Source organism: Anolis carolinensis, unplaced genomic scaffold (assembly GCF_035594765.1).
Source record: "Anolis carolinensis isolate JA03-04 unplaced genomic scaffold, rAnoCar3.1.pri scaffold_14, whole genome shotgun sequence".
In the NCBI taxonomy this organism is placed as follows: Eukaryota; Metazoa; Chordata; class Lepidosauria; order Squamata; family Dactyloidae; genus Anolis; species Anolis carolinensis.
Window position 1 is genome coordinate 10,718,414 of NW_026943825.1, and position 20,780 is coordinate 10,739,193.

General features: G+C 42.0%; 1 protein-coding gene across 4 annotated transcripts in view; it reads right to left on the bottom strand.

The window, feature by feature from the left end:
• The window catches only part of adamtsl4 (ADAMTS like 4), a 131,551-nt gene that overhangs the window by 64,189 nt on the left and 46,582 nt on the right, over window positions 1-20,780 (bottom strand). For all 4 annotated transcript variants that reach the window (XM_062964805.1, XM_062964804.1, XM_062964803.1 and 1 more), the window contains exons 3-4: window positions 13,996-14,168; window positions 5,291-5,360 (exon numbers count right to left, since the gene is read on the bottom strand). In XM_062964805.1, coding sequence (XP_062820875.1) covers window positions 5,291-5,360; window positions 13,996-14,045 — 120 coding nt within the window. In that variant the 5' untranslated portion in view covers window positions 14,046-14,168. The remainder of the gene's footprint in view (window positions 1-5,290; window positions 5,361-13,995; window positions 14,169-20,780) is intronic.

Here is a 20,780-nt window from a genome sequence, read left to right on the forward strand (position 1 = left end):
AGGACTAAAGGGAGGGGCTAGGGGTGGGGGCGGGCCTCTTCCCAAGAGCGCGAGACAGGGCTTAGCCTCTGTATACCTCCCATGAGGCTCTTGTTAGAACACATAGGTGGGGTATAGAGGTTCAGCCCTGTCAGGCACGTGGGAAGAGGCCCCGCCCCCTCCTCTAGCCCCGCCTCCTGTGTCCTGGCAGGCACCGCAGGACAGGGATAGAAGCTCAGCCCTGCCTCAGAGCTCGTAACTCCACCCATTTGTTGCCCCACCCACCTCCCCCTCCCCCTCGCAGCCCTGCATCTTGGACTAGGGGAGAGGCTCAGCCCCACCCTCTTGAGCAGGAGCTACGCCCACCCCTCTAAGCCATGCCCCCCTTTCCAGAGGGCGCTGGGTAGTATTTCTTCTGCAAAGGGGGCAGCAGGACAAATAAGTTTGGGATCCACTGCTCTATGGACACCTGAGAATATGGCAAACCCTTTGCACTCAACATTTGCACTTTTGGAAGTGATTCATGTGGTTTTCTGCAAGGGTCAACACCTTCCAACTGCCTCATTGGTTTCTTCTATTTTGGCACAACACAATGCATCCCAAGGCCCTCCACAGATACCTGAGAATACAGCAAACCCTACATTTTGTCAATGCGGTTGACACTTGTACTAGATTATTTGTGGATTTGATTCATATGCATTGCTGAAGGCTTTCATGGCCGGAATCACTAGGTTGCTGTGAGCTTTCCAGACTGAATGGCCATATACCACAGTAAGTATTTCATATTATATCTATAATCTTATATTATCTGCTTAGAAGTGGATTATATGAGGCCCCTTCTACACAGCTGTATAAAATCCACATTGAAGTGGATTATATGGCAGTGTGGACTCAAGATAATCCAGTTCAAAGCAGATAATATAAGATTATAAAGTCTACATTTCCATATAATCCAGTTCTAATCAGATAATCTGTATTTTATAGGCTGTATGGATCAGGCCTAAGTGCGCTCTGCCTGTGCCCTGGGTGCCATTTTGGCTGAGTTGCTAGGATACGAAGGGGGCGGGGCCTAAAGGCAGCCGGGTCTACCTTTCTAACTGACAGCTAGGGGAACAAAGGCTCTTCCTCATCCTCTGTAATTTGGACTATTTTTCTAGATGTTTTTGATTGAAAGACATATTTTGGATGCCTATGTCTTTTGTGGCCAAATTTGGTGTGATTTGGTTCAGTGATTTTGTTGTTTGCTCCATAGTAAAACGAACATTACATGTATATATATATAATTAGTGTATTGGTTTATTATCATTGTTTTATTTTGATTATTGTTATTATTTATACTGTTGTAAGCTGCTTCGAGTCCCCTTGGGGAGATGGGGTGGAGTACAAATAAAGTATTATTATTATTATTATTATTATTATTATTATTATTATTATTATTATTATTCCATGGATGCCTGAAAACATTGTCTTTCTACGGAATCTGGCATAAAAAGCCTTCTTTCAAGGCCTACAACTCCCAGTATCCCAGTTAGTTATGCAGAATGTGAGCTGCTGAGACCTCCAATGACATCAAGCGAAGGTTGTAGTTTGATCCTGAGGTGCATCTACACAGTAAAATTGATGCAGTTTGGCTGCCAAGGCTCAATATGATGGAATCCTGGGAGTTGTAGTTTCACGAGCATTCCCTGCCAAACGATCCCTAGAGATTGATGGGATATTTAAAATCAGATCCATTGACAGCCATGTAACTTTTGCAGAGGGCATATTAGTCAAATCCATAAATACCGTATATACTCGAGTATAAGCCGACCTGAATATAAGCCGAGGCATCTAATTTTACCACAATAAAACCTGAGAAAATATTGACTCGAGTATAAGCCGAGCGCGGTAAATTTCAGAAATAAAAATAGAAACCAATAAAATTACATTAATTGAGGCATCAGTAGGTTAAATGTTTTTGAATATTTACATAAAACTGTAATTTAAGATAAGACTGTCCAACTCTGATTAAATCATTATTCTCAATGTAAATGTCCTTTTAATAATAATAGAGTAAAGTAATAAATGTAACAATAATATCATCAGTGTGAAATAATAAATCTGTTAATATTAATAATAGAGTAAAATAAACAGAATAGTAACAATACTAATAGAGTGAAATAATAAATGTAATAATACTAATAGAGGGAAATAATAAAGATAATAATAAATAGAATAAAATAATAAATGTAACAATAATATCATCAGTGTGAAATAATAAATGTGTTAACAATAGTAGTAGTAGTAGTAGTAGTAAAATAAACAGAATAGTAACAATACTAATAGTGAAATAATAAATGTAATAATACTAATAGAGTGAAATAATAAAGGTAATAATAAATAGAGTAAAATAATAAATGTAACAATAATATCATCTGTGTGAAATAATAAATGTGTTAACAATAGTAGTAGTAATAGTAGTAGTAAAACAAACAGAATAGTAACAATAATTATAGAGTGAAATAATAAATGTAATAATACTAATAGAGTGAAATAATAAATGTAATAATAGAGTAAAATAATACGTGCATCCTGCAAAGCCAGGTCCGTAGCAGCATGTGTTGAAGAGAGGCAATAGCACCAATGTATTCAACCATGGGTGCATCCACACTGTCAAATTAATGCAGTTTCGTACTACTTAAACTGCCATACTCAGTGCCATGGGATCCTAGGAGTGCTTTGATTGTGTGTTCCTTGCAAGGAAGGGGGTTGACTAAACGTCCTTTGAGGGTCTCTTCCAACTCTAGGATTCTATGATTCAGAGGCTGGATGGTCATCTGTCGGAAAGGCTTTGATGGTGTGTTGCTGCAAGGTAAGGGGTTGGACTAGATGACCTTTGGGGTCTCTTCCAACTTTAGGATTCTATAATTCAATGAGGCTGGATGACCATCTGTCGGGAAGGCTCTAATAGTGTCTTTCTTCATGGTAAGGGGTTGGACTAGATGACCTTTGGGGTCTCTTCCAACTTTAGGATTCTATAATTCAATGAGGCTGGATGATCATCTGTCAGGAAGGCTCTAATAGTGTCCTTCTTCATGGTAAGGGGTTGGACTAGATGGCCTTTGGGGTCTCTTCCAACTTTATTTATTCATTTCCAGAATTTATATCCCACCCTTCTCACCTGAAGGAACTCAGGGCTCTATATAGGATTCTATAATTCAATGAGGCTGGATGGCCATCTGTTGGGAAGGCTCTAATAGTGTCTTCCTTCATGGTAAGGGGTTGGACAAGAAGGCCTTTGGGGTCTCTTCCAACTTGATGGCCATCTGTCGGGTTTTGAGGGTGTCTTCCTGCAAAGTAAGGGGTTGGATGACCTTTGGGGTCTCTTCCAACTCTAGGATTCTATGATTCAGAGGCTGGATGGCCATCTGTCAGAAGGGCTTTGAGGGTGTCTTCATGCATGGTAAGTGGCTGGACTAGATACCCCTTGGGGTCTCCTCCAACTCTTCGCCTTCTCTGCCAAAGAGGGCAAAACTACAACTCCCAACCGCAAGAGGCTGGACGTGATGCACCCCAAGCCATTTCTCCTACGGACATCCTGACACGCAACCCTTCTGGGGAAACGAGGTGACGGAGAGCCAGGATTATTATAGAATACACACAATATTTTAGATAGATATAAATACCCTCTGAACCAGAAATAATATTGTTTGGAATTGCCAAAGAGACAGCTAATCCAATGGATAAGAACTTGGTGGGGAACGTGCCACGTTTTGGGGCCAAAAATATGCCAAAATGTTTTCGCTCTCAGGTTTGCAGAAAATAGGGGGATCGGTGATAAATGAGCGCCATTGTGTAAACACACTCTCGGGCAGACAAATATAGATACACACACTCAAAGGCAAAACTGGAATACAGTAAACCCGTCTGAACAAATCTGGGAAAGTTTGGGAAAGTTACCGTATATACTCGAGTATAAGCCCACCCGAATATAAGCCAAGGCACTTAATTTTACCACAAAAAACTGGGAAAACATTGACTCCAGTATAAGCAGAAAGTGGTAAATTTAAGAAATAAAAATAGAAACCAATAAAATTACATTAATTGAGGCATCAGTAGGTTAAATGTTTTTGAATATTTACATAAAGCTCAAATTTAAGATAAGACTGTCCAACTCTGATCAAATCATTATTCTCATCTTCTTCAATGTCAATGTGCTTATGTATCCTTTTAATAATAATAGAGTAAAATAATATGTGTAATAATAATAATAATAAATACAGGAAAATAATACAAGTAATAATAAATACAGGAAAATAATAAATGCAATAATAATACATATAATAATAATAATAATAATAATAATAATAATAATAATAATAATAAATATAGGAAAATAATAAATGTAATAATAAATAGAGTAAAATAATAAATCTAATAATAATAAGACCAGAGTGAAATAATAAATGAATTAATAATAATAATAAAAATAGAGTAAAATAAATGTAATAGTAGCAACAATAATAGAGAAAAATAATAAATGTAATAATACCAATAATAATGGAGAAAAATAAAAAATGTACCATATATTCTCGAGTATAAGCTGACCCAAATATAAGCCAACCAGGACCCTCACCCGAGTATAAGCTGAGGGGGGTTTTTTCAGTCTTAAAAAGAGAGCTGAAAAACTAGGCTTATACTCGAGTATATACAGTATGTATCCTTTTAATAATAATAGAGTAAAATAATACATGTCATAATAATAATAATAAATACAGGAAAATAATACAAGTAATAATAAATAGAGTAAAATAATAAATGCAATAATAATATTAAGAAGAAGAAGATCAGAGTGAAATAATAAATGTATTAATAATAACAATAATAATAATAAAATAGAGTAAAATAAATGTAATAGTAGCAACAATAATAGAGAAAAATAATAAATTTAATAATACCAATAATAATAGAGAAAAATAATAAATGCACCATATATTCTCGAGTATAAGCCCCTTCCAAGGATCATTCCATGATTGTTAGAATCATAGAATAGTAGAGTTGGAAGACACCTCATGGTCACCCCATCCAGTCCAACCCCCTGCCAAGAAGCAGGAAATCGCATTCAAAGCACCCCCGACAGATGGCCATCCAGCCTCTGTTTAAAAGCTTCCAAAGAAGGAGCCTCCACCACAGTCTGGGGGAGAGAGTTCCACTGCCGAACAGCAAAGTCAGCAGCTGGGAGCCATGGCAATGGTTACACAAGTAACACGCAAAACACATGCATGTTTCCCCGCCAATCTCTGAGTAATCCCATTGTTTTGGAGTGACTCACCTTCTCGAGGCCTTGGCTGCAGCCGGCCATGAGGACAGAGAGAGTCAGCGAAAAGCCAGCCAAGGAAAACCTGGAAAGAAAAACAAGACAGCCGTCGCGTTGGTTTTGTTATTGTTGCTGCCACGCACGGGTGCATCTACACTCCAGAATTATCCCAATTTGATACCACTTGAAAAAGCCAACGGGATTCTGGCCTGTATCAATAGGGGAATAGCGTCTAGATCCAGGGAAGTCCTGCTCCCCTCTATTCTGCCTTGGTCAGACCACACCTGGAATCACACTGTGTCCAATTCTGGGCACCGCAGTTGAAGGGAGATGTTGACAAGCTGGAAAGCGTCCAGAGGAGGGCGACTAAAATGATCAAAGGTCTGGAGAACAAGCCCTATGAGGAGCGGCTTAAAGAGCTGGGCATGTTTAGCCTGCAGAAGAGAAGGCTGAGAGGAGACATGAGAGCCATGTACAAATATGTGAGGGGAAGTCATAGGGAGGAGGGAGGGAGCTTGTTTTCTGCTGCCCTGGAGACTAGGACGCGGAACAATGGCTTCAAACTACAGGAAAGGAGATTCCACCTGAACATCAGGAAGAACTTCCTGACTGTGAGAGCTGTTCAGCAGTGGAACTCTCTGCCCCGGGCTGTGGTGGAGGCTCCTTTTTTGGAGGCTTTTAAGCAGAGGCTGGATGGCCATCTGTCGGGGGTGCTTTGAAGGCAATTTCCTGCTTCTTAGCGGGGGGTTGGACTGGATGGCCCATGACGTCTCTTCCAACTCTACTATTCTATGATTCTATGAAAACATTGACTCCAGTATAAGCTACGGGTCAATTGCAAAAATAAAAATAAAAATAGATACCAATAATATTAAATTAATTGAGGCACCAGTAGGTTAGATGTTTTTGAATATTTACATAAAGCTCAAATTTAAGATAAGACTGTCCAACTCTGATCAAATCATTATTCTCATCTTCTTCAATGTCAATGTGCTTATGTATCCTTTAAATAATAATAGAGTAAAATAATACTACTACTACTACTACTACTACTACTAATAATAATAATAATTCTCGAGTATAAGCTGACCCAAATATAAGGCAACCAGGACCCTCACCCGAGTATAAGCCGAGGGGGGCTTTTTCAGTCTTAAAAAAGGGCTGAAAAACTCGGCATATACTTGAGTATATACAGTAATAATAATAGAATCTAGTCCCTCACTTCTAGCTTTAAAATGGATGTAGAGCAGAGTGGAAGGTGAGTCCTGGCAAGCCAAAGACTGCCAAAGATGTTAACTAACTAAGTAAAGCCTATGGAGTCTTTTGAAGCTGCAGCAAGAAATCAAAGATGCCTTGCAAACTGTAGCTGAGTTGAAAATCTTATGGGGACAATGTTGTTTTTGCCCCTCTTTCTCTCATCTGGCCTAATGAACTGTCAACATCTTAGTACAGGGCCAAAGGGCATCTTCTCCCCTTCCCTCCTCTTTGGACAAGTCTGACTTGAAGGTGTCAAACGAAACCATTCCAGATTCTTGTGTTGTTTCACATTCCTTTCCTCTTGGACACTTGTTTTCTGCTTTTAATTTTTGCATATTGCGCACTCCGCCCTACATCCCTCTCCCCCAATCCAAAAACTCTCATTATGGGTCTCATTATGATTTCTTTTCAAAATGCGAGAAAATGCTTTCTTGGTGCACAACAGCCAAGCAGGCATTTGGCATACAGATACTAATAATTTGCGTTATTAGTACTATCCCAAACTTTTAGGCGAGTGTCAATGTTGCAATTGGCCAGCTTGATTAGCATTGTTGGCTCCAGCATGGTTTAACACTGACACAAGTGACCAGGCACTGCCGGAAGGGACAGAGAGTTTCATGTATGCTGATGATCGTGCCACCACCGCCTAAGCAGGGAGCTTTGAAATGGTTGAATAGAAGCTCTCTGAAGCTTTAGGTCAGGGGTCCCCAAACTAAGGCCTCTTTGAAGGTCTCTTTGCTTACCGATGGTCTTATGAGACCATCTTGATGGTCTTTGGAGGTTTCTTTGCTTACCGATGGTCTTATGAGGCCGTCTAGATGGTCTTTGAAGGTCTACTTACCTATGGTCTTATGAGACCATCTAGATGGTCTTTGGAGGTCTCTTTGCTTACCTATGGTCTTATGAGACCATCTAGATGGTCTTTGAAGGTCTCTTTGCTTACCAATGGTCTTATGAGACTGTCTAGATGGTCTTTGGAGGTCTCTTTGCTTACGATGGTCTTATGAGACCGTCTAGATGGTCTTTAGAGGTATCTTTGCTTACCTATGGTCTTCTGAGGCCATCTAGATGGTCTGTGGAGGTCTCTATACTTACCTATGGTCTTATGAGATGGTCTAGGTGCTCTTACTGCCTATTACAGGGAAAACCAGCTGATTCCTAATCTATCTAAAACACAGACGTGTGCTTTTCCCCTTAATAACAGATGAACAGACTTGCACTATCCCTTTCCTTTCTTCTTGTTTACAGTTGGCCATGTTTTTACGACTGATGACACTTTAGGTTATTGGCGCTGTGCCAAGTACAAATTGTTGTGGTTTTATTTTGTATTATACTGTGTGTTTATTTTATGTGTTGTATTAGGCACCTTGTACCATATGTAAGCCGCCCTGAGTCCCTTCGGGAAGATGGAAGCAGGGTACAAAAATAAAGTTGTTGTTATTATAATTACAATTATTATTTGAAACACAACAAGATGAGTCCACAGCAGACACTCTGTTGGCTGTTGAATTGGATCACATGTCGAACACTTCCCAAGTGTCTAGGACTATTATTATTATTATTATTATTATTATTATTATTATTATTATTATTATTATTATTATTAGGTTTCCCCTGTCATGTCTGACTCTGGGGGTTGGTGCTCATTTCCATTTCTAAGCCGAAGAGCCGGCGTTGTCCATAGACACCTCCATGGCCACTGGCATGACTGAATGGAGCGCTGTTACCTTCCCGCCGGAGCAGTACCTATTGATCTACTCACATTGGCATGTTTTCGAACTGCTAGGTTGGCGGAAGCTGGGGCTAACAGCGGGTGCTCACTCTGCTTCCGGGATTTGAACCTGGGACCTTTTGGTCCGCAAGTTCAGCATCTCAGCGCTTTAACACACTGCGCCACCGGGGGCCCTATTACTATTATTATTCTTCATCATCATCATCATCATCATCATCATCTTGGGCCCTGAGGATGACCTGGGAAGGAATCCGACTGGAGCATTGCAACACACCAATATACCTGGGAGTCACTGTGGAGCATGCACTTCTGACACGACAAACAAATATATTGTTGTTGTTGTATGTACATAACAACACATGCACATTAGGTCCAAGGGCCTGGGATTCGTCTCTGAATATCAGGCTCTTCCCAAGATTATTCATTATTATTATTATTAGTACTATTTATTACTTTCTTTAGAGCAGGCATGGGCTGTTAGGAATTGTGGGAGTTGAAGTCAAAAACACCTGGAGGGCCCAAGTTTGGCCATAGAGTGTAAAATGTAGTTTACTACTTTGAAAATGTCCTTTTCTGGGCTCTTTCCTCCCGTGATTTAGATCAGAACGGTTCCAGTTTTATCCTCCGCTCTCTCCGTTCCCGGACGCACGTCCTGTCCTTTCACCGAAGTGACTCATCCAACCCATGGGCATCCATCCACCCTCCCGATCCTGGCTTAGAAAAAACAATAATAAATACATGTTATCTTGGGACGGGCCAGAATTGGTGGACCGGGAACCAACGGAGCGTTTTGACAAGAAGGGAGTCTTATCGATGGCCAAGTGACGGAGCTGTGCATCAAGCCAAGGGTGATTTCAGACCGAGGCGGAAGCGAGCCAGGACTGTCGCCTTGCCTTCTCTGATTTAGATTAGGACGGGCCAAACAAACAGCACCTACGCAAAGCCGAGATCACAAGGAGGGGAAAGCAGGTGTTTTTTTGTGGAGGTGACTCACAAATGAGGAATTTCCGTTCCCCCGGAGGGTAGGAGGGTTGCCAGGGAGATATAGAACCAAAGGACTGGGCACCGCAATGCAAGGAGGAGATGGGCAGGGCGGAAGGCGTCCAGACCATTGGTAAGGAAAGGGGCCACCAAAGGCCATCTAGATGATCTCATCAGGCCATCAGAAGACCGTAGATAAGGAAAGGGACCTCAAAGACCATCTAGATGCTTTCATAAGACCATAGGACCATAGGAAAGGGGCCACCAAAGGCCATCTAGACAATCTCATAAAACCATAGGTAAGGAAAGGGACCCTCAAAGACCATCTAGATGGTCTCATAAGACCATAGGTAAGCAAAGAGACCTCCAAAGACCATCTAGATGGTCTCATAAGACCATAGGTAAGCAAAGAGACCTCCAAAGACCATCTAGACCAGGGGTCCCCAAACTTTTGAAGCAGAGGGCCGGTCCACAATCCTTCAGACTGTTGAGGGGCCGAGTTATCATTTGAAAAAAACAAAACAAATTCCTATGCATACTGCACATGTCTTATTTGTAGTGCAACAACAACAACGAAAAAACAATACAATATTTAAAAATGAAAACAATTTTAACCAACATAAATCTATCAGGATTTCAATGGAAAGTGTGGGCCTGCTACTGGCCAATGAGATAGTCAAGTTAATTAGGATTGTTGTTGTTGTGTGCCTTCAAGTCATTTCAGACTTTGGCTGAGCCGAAGTCTAAAATCAATTATTTATTTACTGCATTTATTTACTACATTTATATCCCACCCTACATTTCCTACATTTATACCCTGAAGGGGACTCAGAGCAGCTGTATGTACATACAATATATTATATTATTAGCATAACACAATATTAGCATTATATATTACTATATTGAACTATACCACTATACTATTATATAATATGTAATATATAACATATAATTAATATTATTATATGGTATTACTATTATACCATATGTTATATTATATTATATAGCATAATATTATTATCAATATTATATGTATATACAATATATATTATTGAAACTGATATAAACATATTATATTATAAAACTGAGGGCAGGGGCCAGGTAAATGACCTTGGAGGGCCGCATCCGGCCCCCGGGCCTTAGTTTGGGGACCCCTGATCTAGACGGTCTCATAAGACCATAGGTAAGCAAAGAGACCTCCAAAGACCATCTAGATGGTCTCATAAGACCATAGGTAAGCAAAGAGACGTCCAAAGACCATCTAGACGGTCTCATAAGACCATAGGTAAGCAAAGAGACGTCCAAAGACCATCTAGATGGTCTCATAAGACCATAGGTAAGCAAAGAGACGTCCAAAGACCATCTAGACGGTCTCATAAGACCATAGGTAAGCAAAGAGACCTCCAAAGACCATCTAGATGGTCTCATAAGACCATAGGTAAGCAAAGAGACCTCCAAAGACCATCTAGACGGTCTCATAAGACCATAGGTAAGCAAAGAGACCTCCAAAGACCATCTAGACGGTCTCATAAGACCATAGGTAAGCAAAGAAACCACCAAAGACCATCTAGAAGGTCTCATAAGACCATAGGTAAGCAAAGAGACCTCCAAAGACCATCTAGATGGTCTCATAAGACCATAGGTAAGCAAAGAAACCACCAAAGACCATCTAGAAGGTCTCATAAGACCATAGGTAAGCAAAGAGACCTCCAAAGACCATCTAGATGGTCTCATAAGACCATAGATAAGGATAGGGACCCTCAAAGACCGCCTAGATGTTTTCATAAGACCATAGATAAGGAAAGGGGCCCCCAAAGGCCATCTAGACAATCTCATAAAACTATAGGTAAGGAAAGGGACTCTCATAGGCCATCTAGATGGTCTCATAGGACCATAGGTAAGGAAAGTGACCTCCAAAAGCCATCTAGATAGTCTTATAAGGCCGTAGCGAAGCAAAGAGACCTTCAAAGACCATCTAGATGATCTCATAGGATCATAGGTAAGCCAAAAGACCTCCAAAGACCAGGTAGACTTAGGTCAACCCTAAGTCTAAAGTTTAGCACAGGGGCCAGGTCAATGACCTTGGAGGGCTGCATCCGGCCCCCGGGCCTCAGTTTGGGGACCCCTGGTCTATAGGAAAGGGATCTAGGAATCTTGGCAGATCATAACATGAGCCAACAGTGTGATGCGGCAGCAAGAAAGGCCAATGCAATTCTAGGCTATCTAGTGTCTAGATCAAGGGACGTCATAGGCTCATAGAATAATGGAAGAGACCATATGGACACAATCAAAGCACCCCCGACTGATGGCCATGCAATCTCTTTAGTAGTAGTAGTAGTAGTAGTAGTAGTAGTAGTAGTAGTAATGATAGCAGTCCCAGAGGCCATCCAGTCCAACCCTCTGCCAGGCAGGAAAAGCACAATCAAAGCAACCCCAACAGATGACCGTCCAGCCTTTGTAGTAACAACAACAACAACAACAACCGTAGTAATAATAATAATAATAATAATGTAATAGCAATTCCAGAAGCCATCCACTCCAACCCCCTGCCAGGCAAGAAAAGCACAATCAAAGCACCATCAACAGATGGCCATCCAGCCTCTGTGAAAACAATACTACTACTACTACTACTACTACTACTAATAATAATAATAATAATAATAATAATAATAATGTAATAATAATAGTACAGATAGCAGCCGCAGAGGCCATCCAGTCCAACCCCCTGCCAGGCAAGAAAAGCACAATCAAAGCACCCCTGACAGAAGGCCATCCAGCTTCTGTAATAATAATAATACTAATAATAATAACAACAACCATTCCAACAACAACAACAACTCCAAGAACCATCCAGTCCAATCCCATTCTGCCCAGTAGGAAAAGCACAATCAAAGCACCCCTGGCAAAAGACCACTCAGCCTCTGTAGTAACAGTAGTAATATTACTCTTAATAACAATAATAATAATAATAGTAATAGTAACAATAGTAATCCCAGTGGCCATCAGTCCAACCCTTGCCATGCAGGAAAAGCACAATCAAAGCAGCCCTGACAGAAAGCCATCCATCCGTGGGGAGATGGTGGCGGGGTATAAATAAAGTTTTATTATATTATTATTATTATTATTATTATTATTATTATTATTATTATTATTATTATCCAGTCACTGTAGAAACAACAACAACAGACCTCACCTAGAATAATCCTGGATGACAAGCTGGAAAGGCTGGATGGCCATCTGTCAGGAGGGCTTTGATTGTGTCTTCTTGAGTGGCAGAAGGGGGTTGGGCTGAATAGCCCTTGGGGTCACTTCCAATTCTCAACTTCTATGTCTCTGTAATAGGCTTGGCCAGGGGAGCCCAATGCAGACTTTAAAGCATTCTTTTTTCTGAAATCTCAGCTTGGGTGGCCATTGGGATTAAAAGCATCCTTAGAGCCCATGTGTGAAATTCAGCACTGAAGGGACTACAAATATCTCAAGGACATGAAGCAGGGATTCAAGGGGCCCAAGCCAAACATACTTTCCAAACCACTGATCCTTTCGCTCACTCTTCTCTGGACACTCAATGAGGCTGGATGGCCATCAGTCGAGTGGGCTTTGATCATGCCTGCCATTATGACAGAACAGGGTAGGACTGAATGGCCCTTGGAGCTGGGATAACCATTGGTTGGTAGGACTTTGATTGTGCCTTCTCTTATGGCAGAAGGGGGTTGGACTAGATGTCCTTTTGGGATCCTGACTAGGATGCTATTATTCAGAGGCTGGATGACCATCTGTCAGGAGAGGTTGGATGGTGCCTGCCTTTATGGCAGAAGAGGGTTGGACTACATGGCCTTTTGGGATCCCAACTCTAGGATTCTATGATTCAGAGGATGGCCATCTGTTGTGAGGGTTTTGGTGGTGCTTCCCTTTATGACAGAATGGGGATGGACTACATGGCCTTTTGGAGTCCCAACTCTAGGATTCTATTATTCAGAGGCTGGATAGTCATCTGTTGTGAGGGCTTTGATGGTGCTTCCCTTTATGACAGAATGGGGCTGGACTACATGGCCTTTTGGGGTCCCAACTCTAGGATTCTATGATTCAGAGGATGGCCATCTGTTGTGAGGGCTTTGGTGGTACTTCCTTTTATGACAGAATGGGGTTGGACCACATGGCCTTTTGGGGTCCCAACTCTAGGATTCTATGATTCAGAGGATGGCCATCTGTTGTGAGGGCTTTGATGGTGCTTCTCTTTATGACAGAATGGGGCTGGACTACATGGCCTTTTGGGGTCCCAACTCTAGGATTCTATGATTCAGAGGATGGCCATCTGTTGTGAGGGCTTTGATTGTGCCTTCTCTTATGGCAGAAGGGGGTTGGACTAGATGTCCTTTTGGGATCCCGACTCTAGGATGCTATTATTCAGAGGCTGGATGGCCATCTGTCGGGAGGGCTTTGATGGTGTTTCCCTTTATGATAGAATGGGGTTGGACCACATGGCCTTTTGGGATCCCAACCCTAGGATTTTATAATTCAGAGAATGGCCATCTGTTGCGAGGTGCCTCCCTTCATGGCAGAATGGGATTGGGCTACATGGCCTTTTGGGGTCCCAACTCTAGGATTCTAGGATTCAGAGGCTGGATGGCCATCTGTCAGGAGGGCTTTGAGGGTATCTTCTTGCATGGACAACAGGGGTGGCTGTCTGTCGGGACGGGAAATTCACAGCAACCCATGTGTCCAATGGCTAACCAAAGCTAACCCAACTTACTTGCCGATCCGTCCTCGACTGGCCATCCTCGTCACTTTGCATTCATGCATTTCCTTCCAAGACGTCGGACTTCCCAAAATCCTCGGCAAGGCCTTCACCTCCCCATTCCGTCCTCGAAGCCTTTTTCAGTCCTCAAACTGGGACGGGATGGAGGCATCGGACCCTCGGCTTTCCTAAAAAGAATAAACACAGGAAGAAGTCAATAGACGGAGTTTTCTCTCCCATCTCGTTTTGCCACTTTTAAATATTGACTTAGAGGAGTGGGCTTTACAAGGGGGAAAGCTTCAGCGTGGGGCGTATTTGCATTTTTTTCGGTGTTATATATACACCAGGCTTCTGTTAAAACTTTTGAACTTTTAACCCTCCGCCCGAATTGAGAAGAGAGGAAACTCAAGAAATTCCTTATCAAGCCTTTTATTGATTCGGAATTGGATGTTTTCAGGAATGAAATGGGGAAGGAAGAGGGGCCCGTAAACACAAACAGGGGTTGCCATGTCGTCCTTATTACAGAAGGCAGTGGGAACATCTACACTGCAGAATTAAAGCATTTTAAGACCTCCAGAGATGTTCAATCACTACAGAAATGAAGAGCTGGTGCTGTTCAGATATAGGGACTGTTCTAACTCTTATAATTTGCACAATTTGTCGATTGAGCTGCAGTAATTATCACTAAAATGCATCAGTTTCCATTGAAGAAAAGGCAATCTCTTGACAATGATGTTTGTGATGAAACATATGGAGCAGCTACAGAGGAAACTGCACAAAAATGAACTGTAGAACATAAGAAGCATAAAAGGAAAAATCCAAACCTAATTTATACAGTAAAGATTATATGAAACTTATATGCTACTAGCTGTGCCCGGCCACGCGTTGCTGTGGCAAAGTATGGTGGTATGGGAAATCAGATAATCTGTATTTTATAAACAGTGTGGAAGAGGCCTAAGTGAGGCCTAACTTTGCCTGTCCCCTGGGCTGAGTGGGTTGCTAGGAGACCAAGTGGGCAGAGCTTAGCCTTCTAACTGGCAGCAATTGGATAAAAACAATTATGCCTCTCCCTCTAATTAGGACTTTATTTTTCTTTTCTTTTTGTTGTATCAACCTAGAGGCGTGGATGAGGGGTTGTGCTGTCAATTTTCGAGGTTGTGGGGTGTTTAGTTTTGTTGTTTTGTCCACTGCCGTGATTCCATCACTCTTTTATATATATAGATATACATATGATGTATCTATATCTATCTATATAAAAATATGTAATGTACGTTTGTAGGACTGAGTAAACACCAAAACCACTTAACCAAACAACACCAAATTTGGCCACAAAAGACATAGTCATCCAATCTACATCTTTCAAACAAAAAAAACCCTATAAAAATAAAGTCCAAATTAGATGACGAGGAAGAGCTGTTTCCCACTCGGCCACAATGGTGTGGAGGGACAGCCAAGATTCAGTTAGGCCTCTTCCACACAGCCTATAAAATACAGATTATCAGATTTGAACTGGATTATATGGCCGTGTAGACTCAAGGCTATATAACCCAGAATGCCAAGGCAGATAATCCACAGTATCTGCTTTGAATTGGATTATCTTGAGTCCACACTGCCATATAATCCAGTTCAGTGTGGATTCTATACAGCTGTGTAGAAAAGGCCTCATAGTATAATCAAGTCCTAAGCGAAAGATTTATACGATCTGAAGAGAAACCAGAGATCCTAAGCATATAATATAGGATTATAAATATCATATATTATAATTATTGTGGTATAATAATACAGAACAATATAATCTCTAAAATCAGGACAGTAAATAAAGAACAACACTCTGAAAACAGGGGTATTCCAGACAGGAAACAATCAGGACCAGCTAACACCTCCCAACAAAGGATTCCCCTAGGAATTCCACTTAGGACGACGCCACAGCAACGCGTGGCCGGGCACAGCTACCCTGTTTCCCCTAAAATAAGACATCCCCAGAAAATAAGACCTAGTAGAGGTTTTGCTGAATTGCTAAATTTAAGGCCTCTCTCGAAAGTAAGACCTAGCAAAGTTTTTGTTTGGAAGCATGCCCGCCGAACAGAACACCAGAGCATGCAGGATCGGTAAATGTATGTACCATAGAGTGTTGTACATGGAAATATTGGTAGTAACAAGAAATTATTGATAGGATTCACTGTCTGGTTATGCTGGTTTATGATGACAACTACTGCACAGTATATAATAAAAGTTCATTTTTTTGTTCAACAGTAAATGTGAATTCTTCCTTATGGAAAAATAAGACATCCCCTGAAAATAAGACCTAGAGCATCTTTGGGAGCAAAAATTAATATAAGACATTGTCTTATTTTCGGGGAAACACGGTAGTACACAGCTAGTACTGTATATATAAATGTAATGTGCATAATTAGGACCGAGTTAACAACAAAACCGCTGGGTCAAAACACACCAAATTTGGCCACAATACTCATCACTTTCCAAGGAATGACCATCAAAAAAGAGAAAGAAAACAGAGACAAGGCCAGAAAAATCCCATTGTTATCCAACTTGAATATTGACTAGCCTTGCAGCTTCAAAGCCTGGCTACCTCATACCTAGGGGAATCCTTTCTAGGATACCTTGAATGCCATGAAGAAAACCCCACTTAGGACTATGCCACAGCAACGTGTGTCCAGGCACAACTACCGTTTGCCCAAAAATAAGACATCATCGAAAAATAAGACCTAGTAGAAGTTTTGCTGAACTGCTAAATATAAGGCCTCCCCCAAAAGTAAGATCTAGCAAAGTTTTTGTTTGGAAGCATGCCCAGCGCCTGCCAAACAGAACACCAGAGCGTGCAGGATTGGTAAATGTACATACCAGTTGTACATGGAAATAATGGTTGTAACAACAAATTCTTGATAGGATTCACAGTTTGTCTGGTTATGCTGGTTTATGATGACAACTACTGTACAGTATATAATAAATGTTTATTTTTTAGTTCAGCAATAAATGTGAATTCTTCTTCATGGAAAAATAAGACATTCCCTGAAAATAAGACCTAGCATATCTTTGGGAGCAAAAATTAATATAAGACACTGTCTTATTTTCGGGGAAACACGGTAGTAGTGTTATGGAGAGAGAGGGGGTTGAAGAATACATTATTTATACACATAATAAAAGTGAAAATACATATGTTTGTGTGTGGCTGGAGTGTTCACTTACACAGACAAGCTCCCACTTCCATAAACAGCTGTAGCTCCCACTACTCAGGAGACACCAATGGCCCTTCTCCAATGACATTGCAGGTTATGGCGAGCGCCGTGAAGATGTCCAAGAGCCCTGCCAATCTCCTCCACAAACACCATCCTGCCCCGACCCAAATGATGGCTTTCATGCGACAATTACATCCTAGATTTTCTGTTTTTCCCCTACCACAGACATCCCAAAGTTTCTGACTCTCCACTGGTTTGGAATTTGCATGACCCCGCCCACTACCTCTTCCTTAACCCTTTCCTACGGCGCACAGCAAACAGAGAAGAATTGATCAGAAACTGAACATACTGGAGGGGTTTGGGGGACTGACCCAACAGGATGGAAGTTGTAGTTGACACTGCATCAAGACAGAGCATTGTGATCCCTACTGACAATGGACCTGGACCACATTTGGCACACAGAATCCCCACGATGGACAGAACATACTGGAGGAATTTGAGGGGAAACTGGTCTTGACATTTGGGAGTTGTAGTTACTGGGATTTATAGTTCACCTGCACCTAAAGAGCAGTCTGATTCCTACCAACAATGGACCTGGCCCTAACTTGGCACACAGAACCCTCATAACCAACAAAAATACTGGAGGGGTTTGGGGGAGAATTCACTTTGATTTATATGAGTTGTAGTTCGCCTACATCCAGAGAGTACTGTGAACGCAAACAATGATGGATCTGGACCAAATTTACCCAATATGCCCAGACCAAATTAAGCACACATACCTGATATGCCCAATTTTGAATACTGGTAGGTTCTGGGGGGAACTAGCCTTGACATTTGGGAGTTGTAGGTACTGGGATGTATAGTTCACCTTCAATGAAAGAGCACTCTGGACCCCACCAACAACAGACCTGGACCTAACTTAGCACACATACCTGATATGCCCACATTTGAATACTGGAGGGGTTTGGGAGAGATTGACCTTGATTTTTGGGAGTTGTAGTTCACCTACAACCAGAGAAACTGTGAATCCCACAGACAATGGACCTGGATAAAACTTGGCACACAGAACCACCATACCCAACTGAACAAACTGGCGGGGCTTGGGGACTAATCTTCATTTTTGGGAGTTGTAGTTCACCTACATCAGGAGACACTGTGACTACAGCCAACAATAGACCGGGACCAAATCTGGCACAGACACCCATGGCCAACTGAACATGGTGGCTTTTTAGGTTATTCCTCGTGGTTTTTCCACTTTTGTGGGGTCTTATATCCTGAACCCCAGTGAATGTGGAGGGATTTGTTATCCGTATTCTCAGATATTCCTCCTTCTTGCACAGAAAGGAGTTAAATGATTTGTTCTTGCATGAGAAATAGGATGCTTATACACTTTGGACAGTGACGTCTTAATATGCCCTTAATATCCTGCGTTCATTACGGCAGAAGGATCGAAATTTCACCCCGATACGGCAGATTCGCACAAGGATTCTCACCTCTGGAAAAACTGCGGTCTTTTGACTCGGTGTGTTTGTTGGGCTCAAGCGTAATCCGTCCTCGGGGTATTTTTATCCCCGTTGGGCACGCTCCAAATCCTTTGTTATGTGGCACCGGATCGGGTGGCCAATCCAAATATCACCCCCGCTAAATTCCCCATCTATCTTTCCAAATCAGTCCCGGGGACGTGTGGGAAAAAAGGTCGGGGCTTGGCGGGATCAAAACAGGGCCCGAAAGGGCATCGCAAGAAAACACATACCCACCCAGCACCATGGAAATGTGGCCAGGGAAAACAGAGCGAGGGGAAAGAACGAGTCTCCCATCGGCCTCGCTCATGTAGGGGAATGTATGGGACTGTTGCTGTGCTCAGTTCAAGGTGATGGGGGTGACTGGTAAAGCCCTACATGGCTCACGTCCAAGAGATCTGAAGATGCAGTCTCTCCCAAGATAAGCTCATTTGAGAAACGGAGAAGATGATGAAGAGGAGGAGGAGAGGAAGAAAGAGAAGAGGAGGAGGAGGAGAAAGGAGGAAAATGTAAAGGAGGAAAAAAGGAATGTCATGGTTTGCAAAGATACTATATGTGTGTTAACTGGAAAATCAAATACATGAGTTTGCAAGGACCTGGGGAATTGGTTTTGGAACTGTTGCTATCCTGCTGCTGGAGAACCAGTTCAAACAGGTTTCTCTGTGTGTGTGTCTACTGAGTACTGGCTGAAAAGAAGATGGCTCTGTATTCAGAGAGGCCTGACTATTTCTGAGGCCTTGTTTGCTGCTGATCTTCACTGAAGCAGATCAAATCAAATGCATAAAGCTGATTGGCTGAGTTTGCAAGGGCCTGGGGAATTGGTTTTGTAACTGTTGCTATCCTGCTGCTGGAGAACCAGTTTGAACAGGTCTCTCTCTCTCTCTCTCTCTCTCTCACACACACACACACACACACACAGAGAGAGAGAGAGAGTCTACTGAGTACTGGCTGTACTCACAGCGGCCTGACTATTTCTGATGCCTTGTTTGCTGTTGATCTTCACAGAAGAAAATAAAGAGGAGGAAGGGAGGAAGAAAGAGAAGAGGAGGAGGAGGAGAAAGAAGGAAAATGTAAAAGAGGAAAAAAGGAATGTCATGGTTTGCAAAGATACTATATGTGTGTTAACTGGAAAATCAAATGCATGAGTTTGCAAGGACCTGGGGAATTGGTTTTGTAACTATTGCTATCCTGCTGCTGGAGAACCAGTTTGAACAGGTTTCTCTCTGTGTGTGTGTGTGTGTATGTGTGTGTATGAGAGAGAGAGAGAGAGAGAGAGACAGAGAGAGAGAGAGAGAGACCTGTTCAAACTGGTTCTCCAGCAGCAGGATAGCAACAGTTACAAAACCAATTCCCCAGGCCCTTGCAAACTCAGCCAATCAGCTTTATGCATTTGATTTGATCTGCAGAGTACTGGCTGAAAAGAAGATGGCTCTGTACTCAGAGAGGCCTGACTATTTCTGAGGCCTTGTTTGCTGCTGATCCTCATAGAAGAAGATGAAGAGGAGGAAGGGAGGAAAAAGAAGAGGAGGAGGAGGAGGAGAAAGAAGGAAAATATAAAGGAGGAAGAAATGAATGCCATGGTTTGCAAAGATACTATGTGTGTGGTAACTGGAAAATCAAATGCATGAGTTTGCAAGGACCTGGGGAATTGGTTTTGTAACTATTGATATCCTGCTGCTGGAGAACCTGTTCGGACAGGGTTGTTGTCTGTTTTCTGGGCTGTATGGTCATGTTCCAGAAGTATTCTCTCCTGACGTTTCGCCCACATCTATGGCAGGCATAGATGTGGGCGACCTCTGAGGATGCCTGCCATAGATGTGGGCGAAACATCAGGAGAGAATACTTCTGGAACATGGCCATACAGCCCGGAAAACAGACAACAACCCTGTGATCCTGACCATGAAAGGCTTCGACAGCACAGTTCGAACAGGTTTCTCTCTGTGTGTATGCACTGAGTACTGGCTGAAAAGAAAACGGCTCTGTACTCAGAGAGGCCTGACGATTTCTGAGGCCTTGTTTGCTGCTCATCTTCACTGAAGCAGATCAGTGAGGCCTGAGTTGTTTGCTGCTGATGTTCACAGAA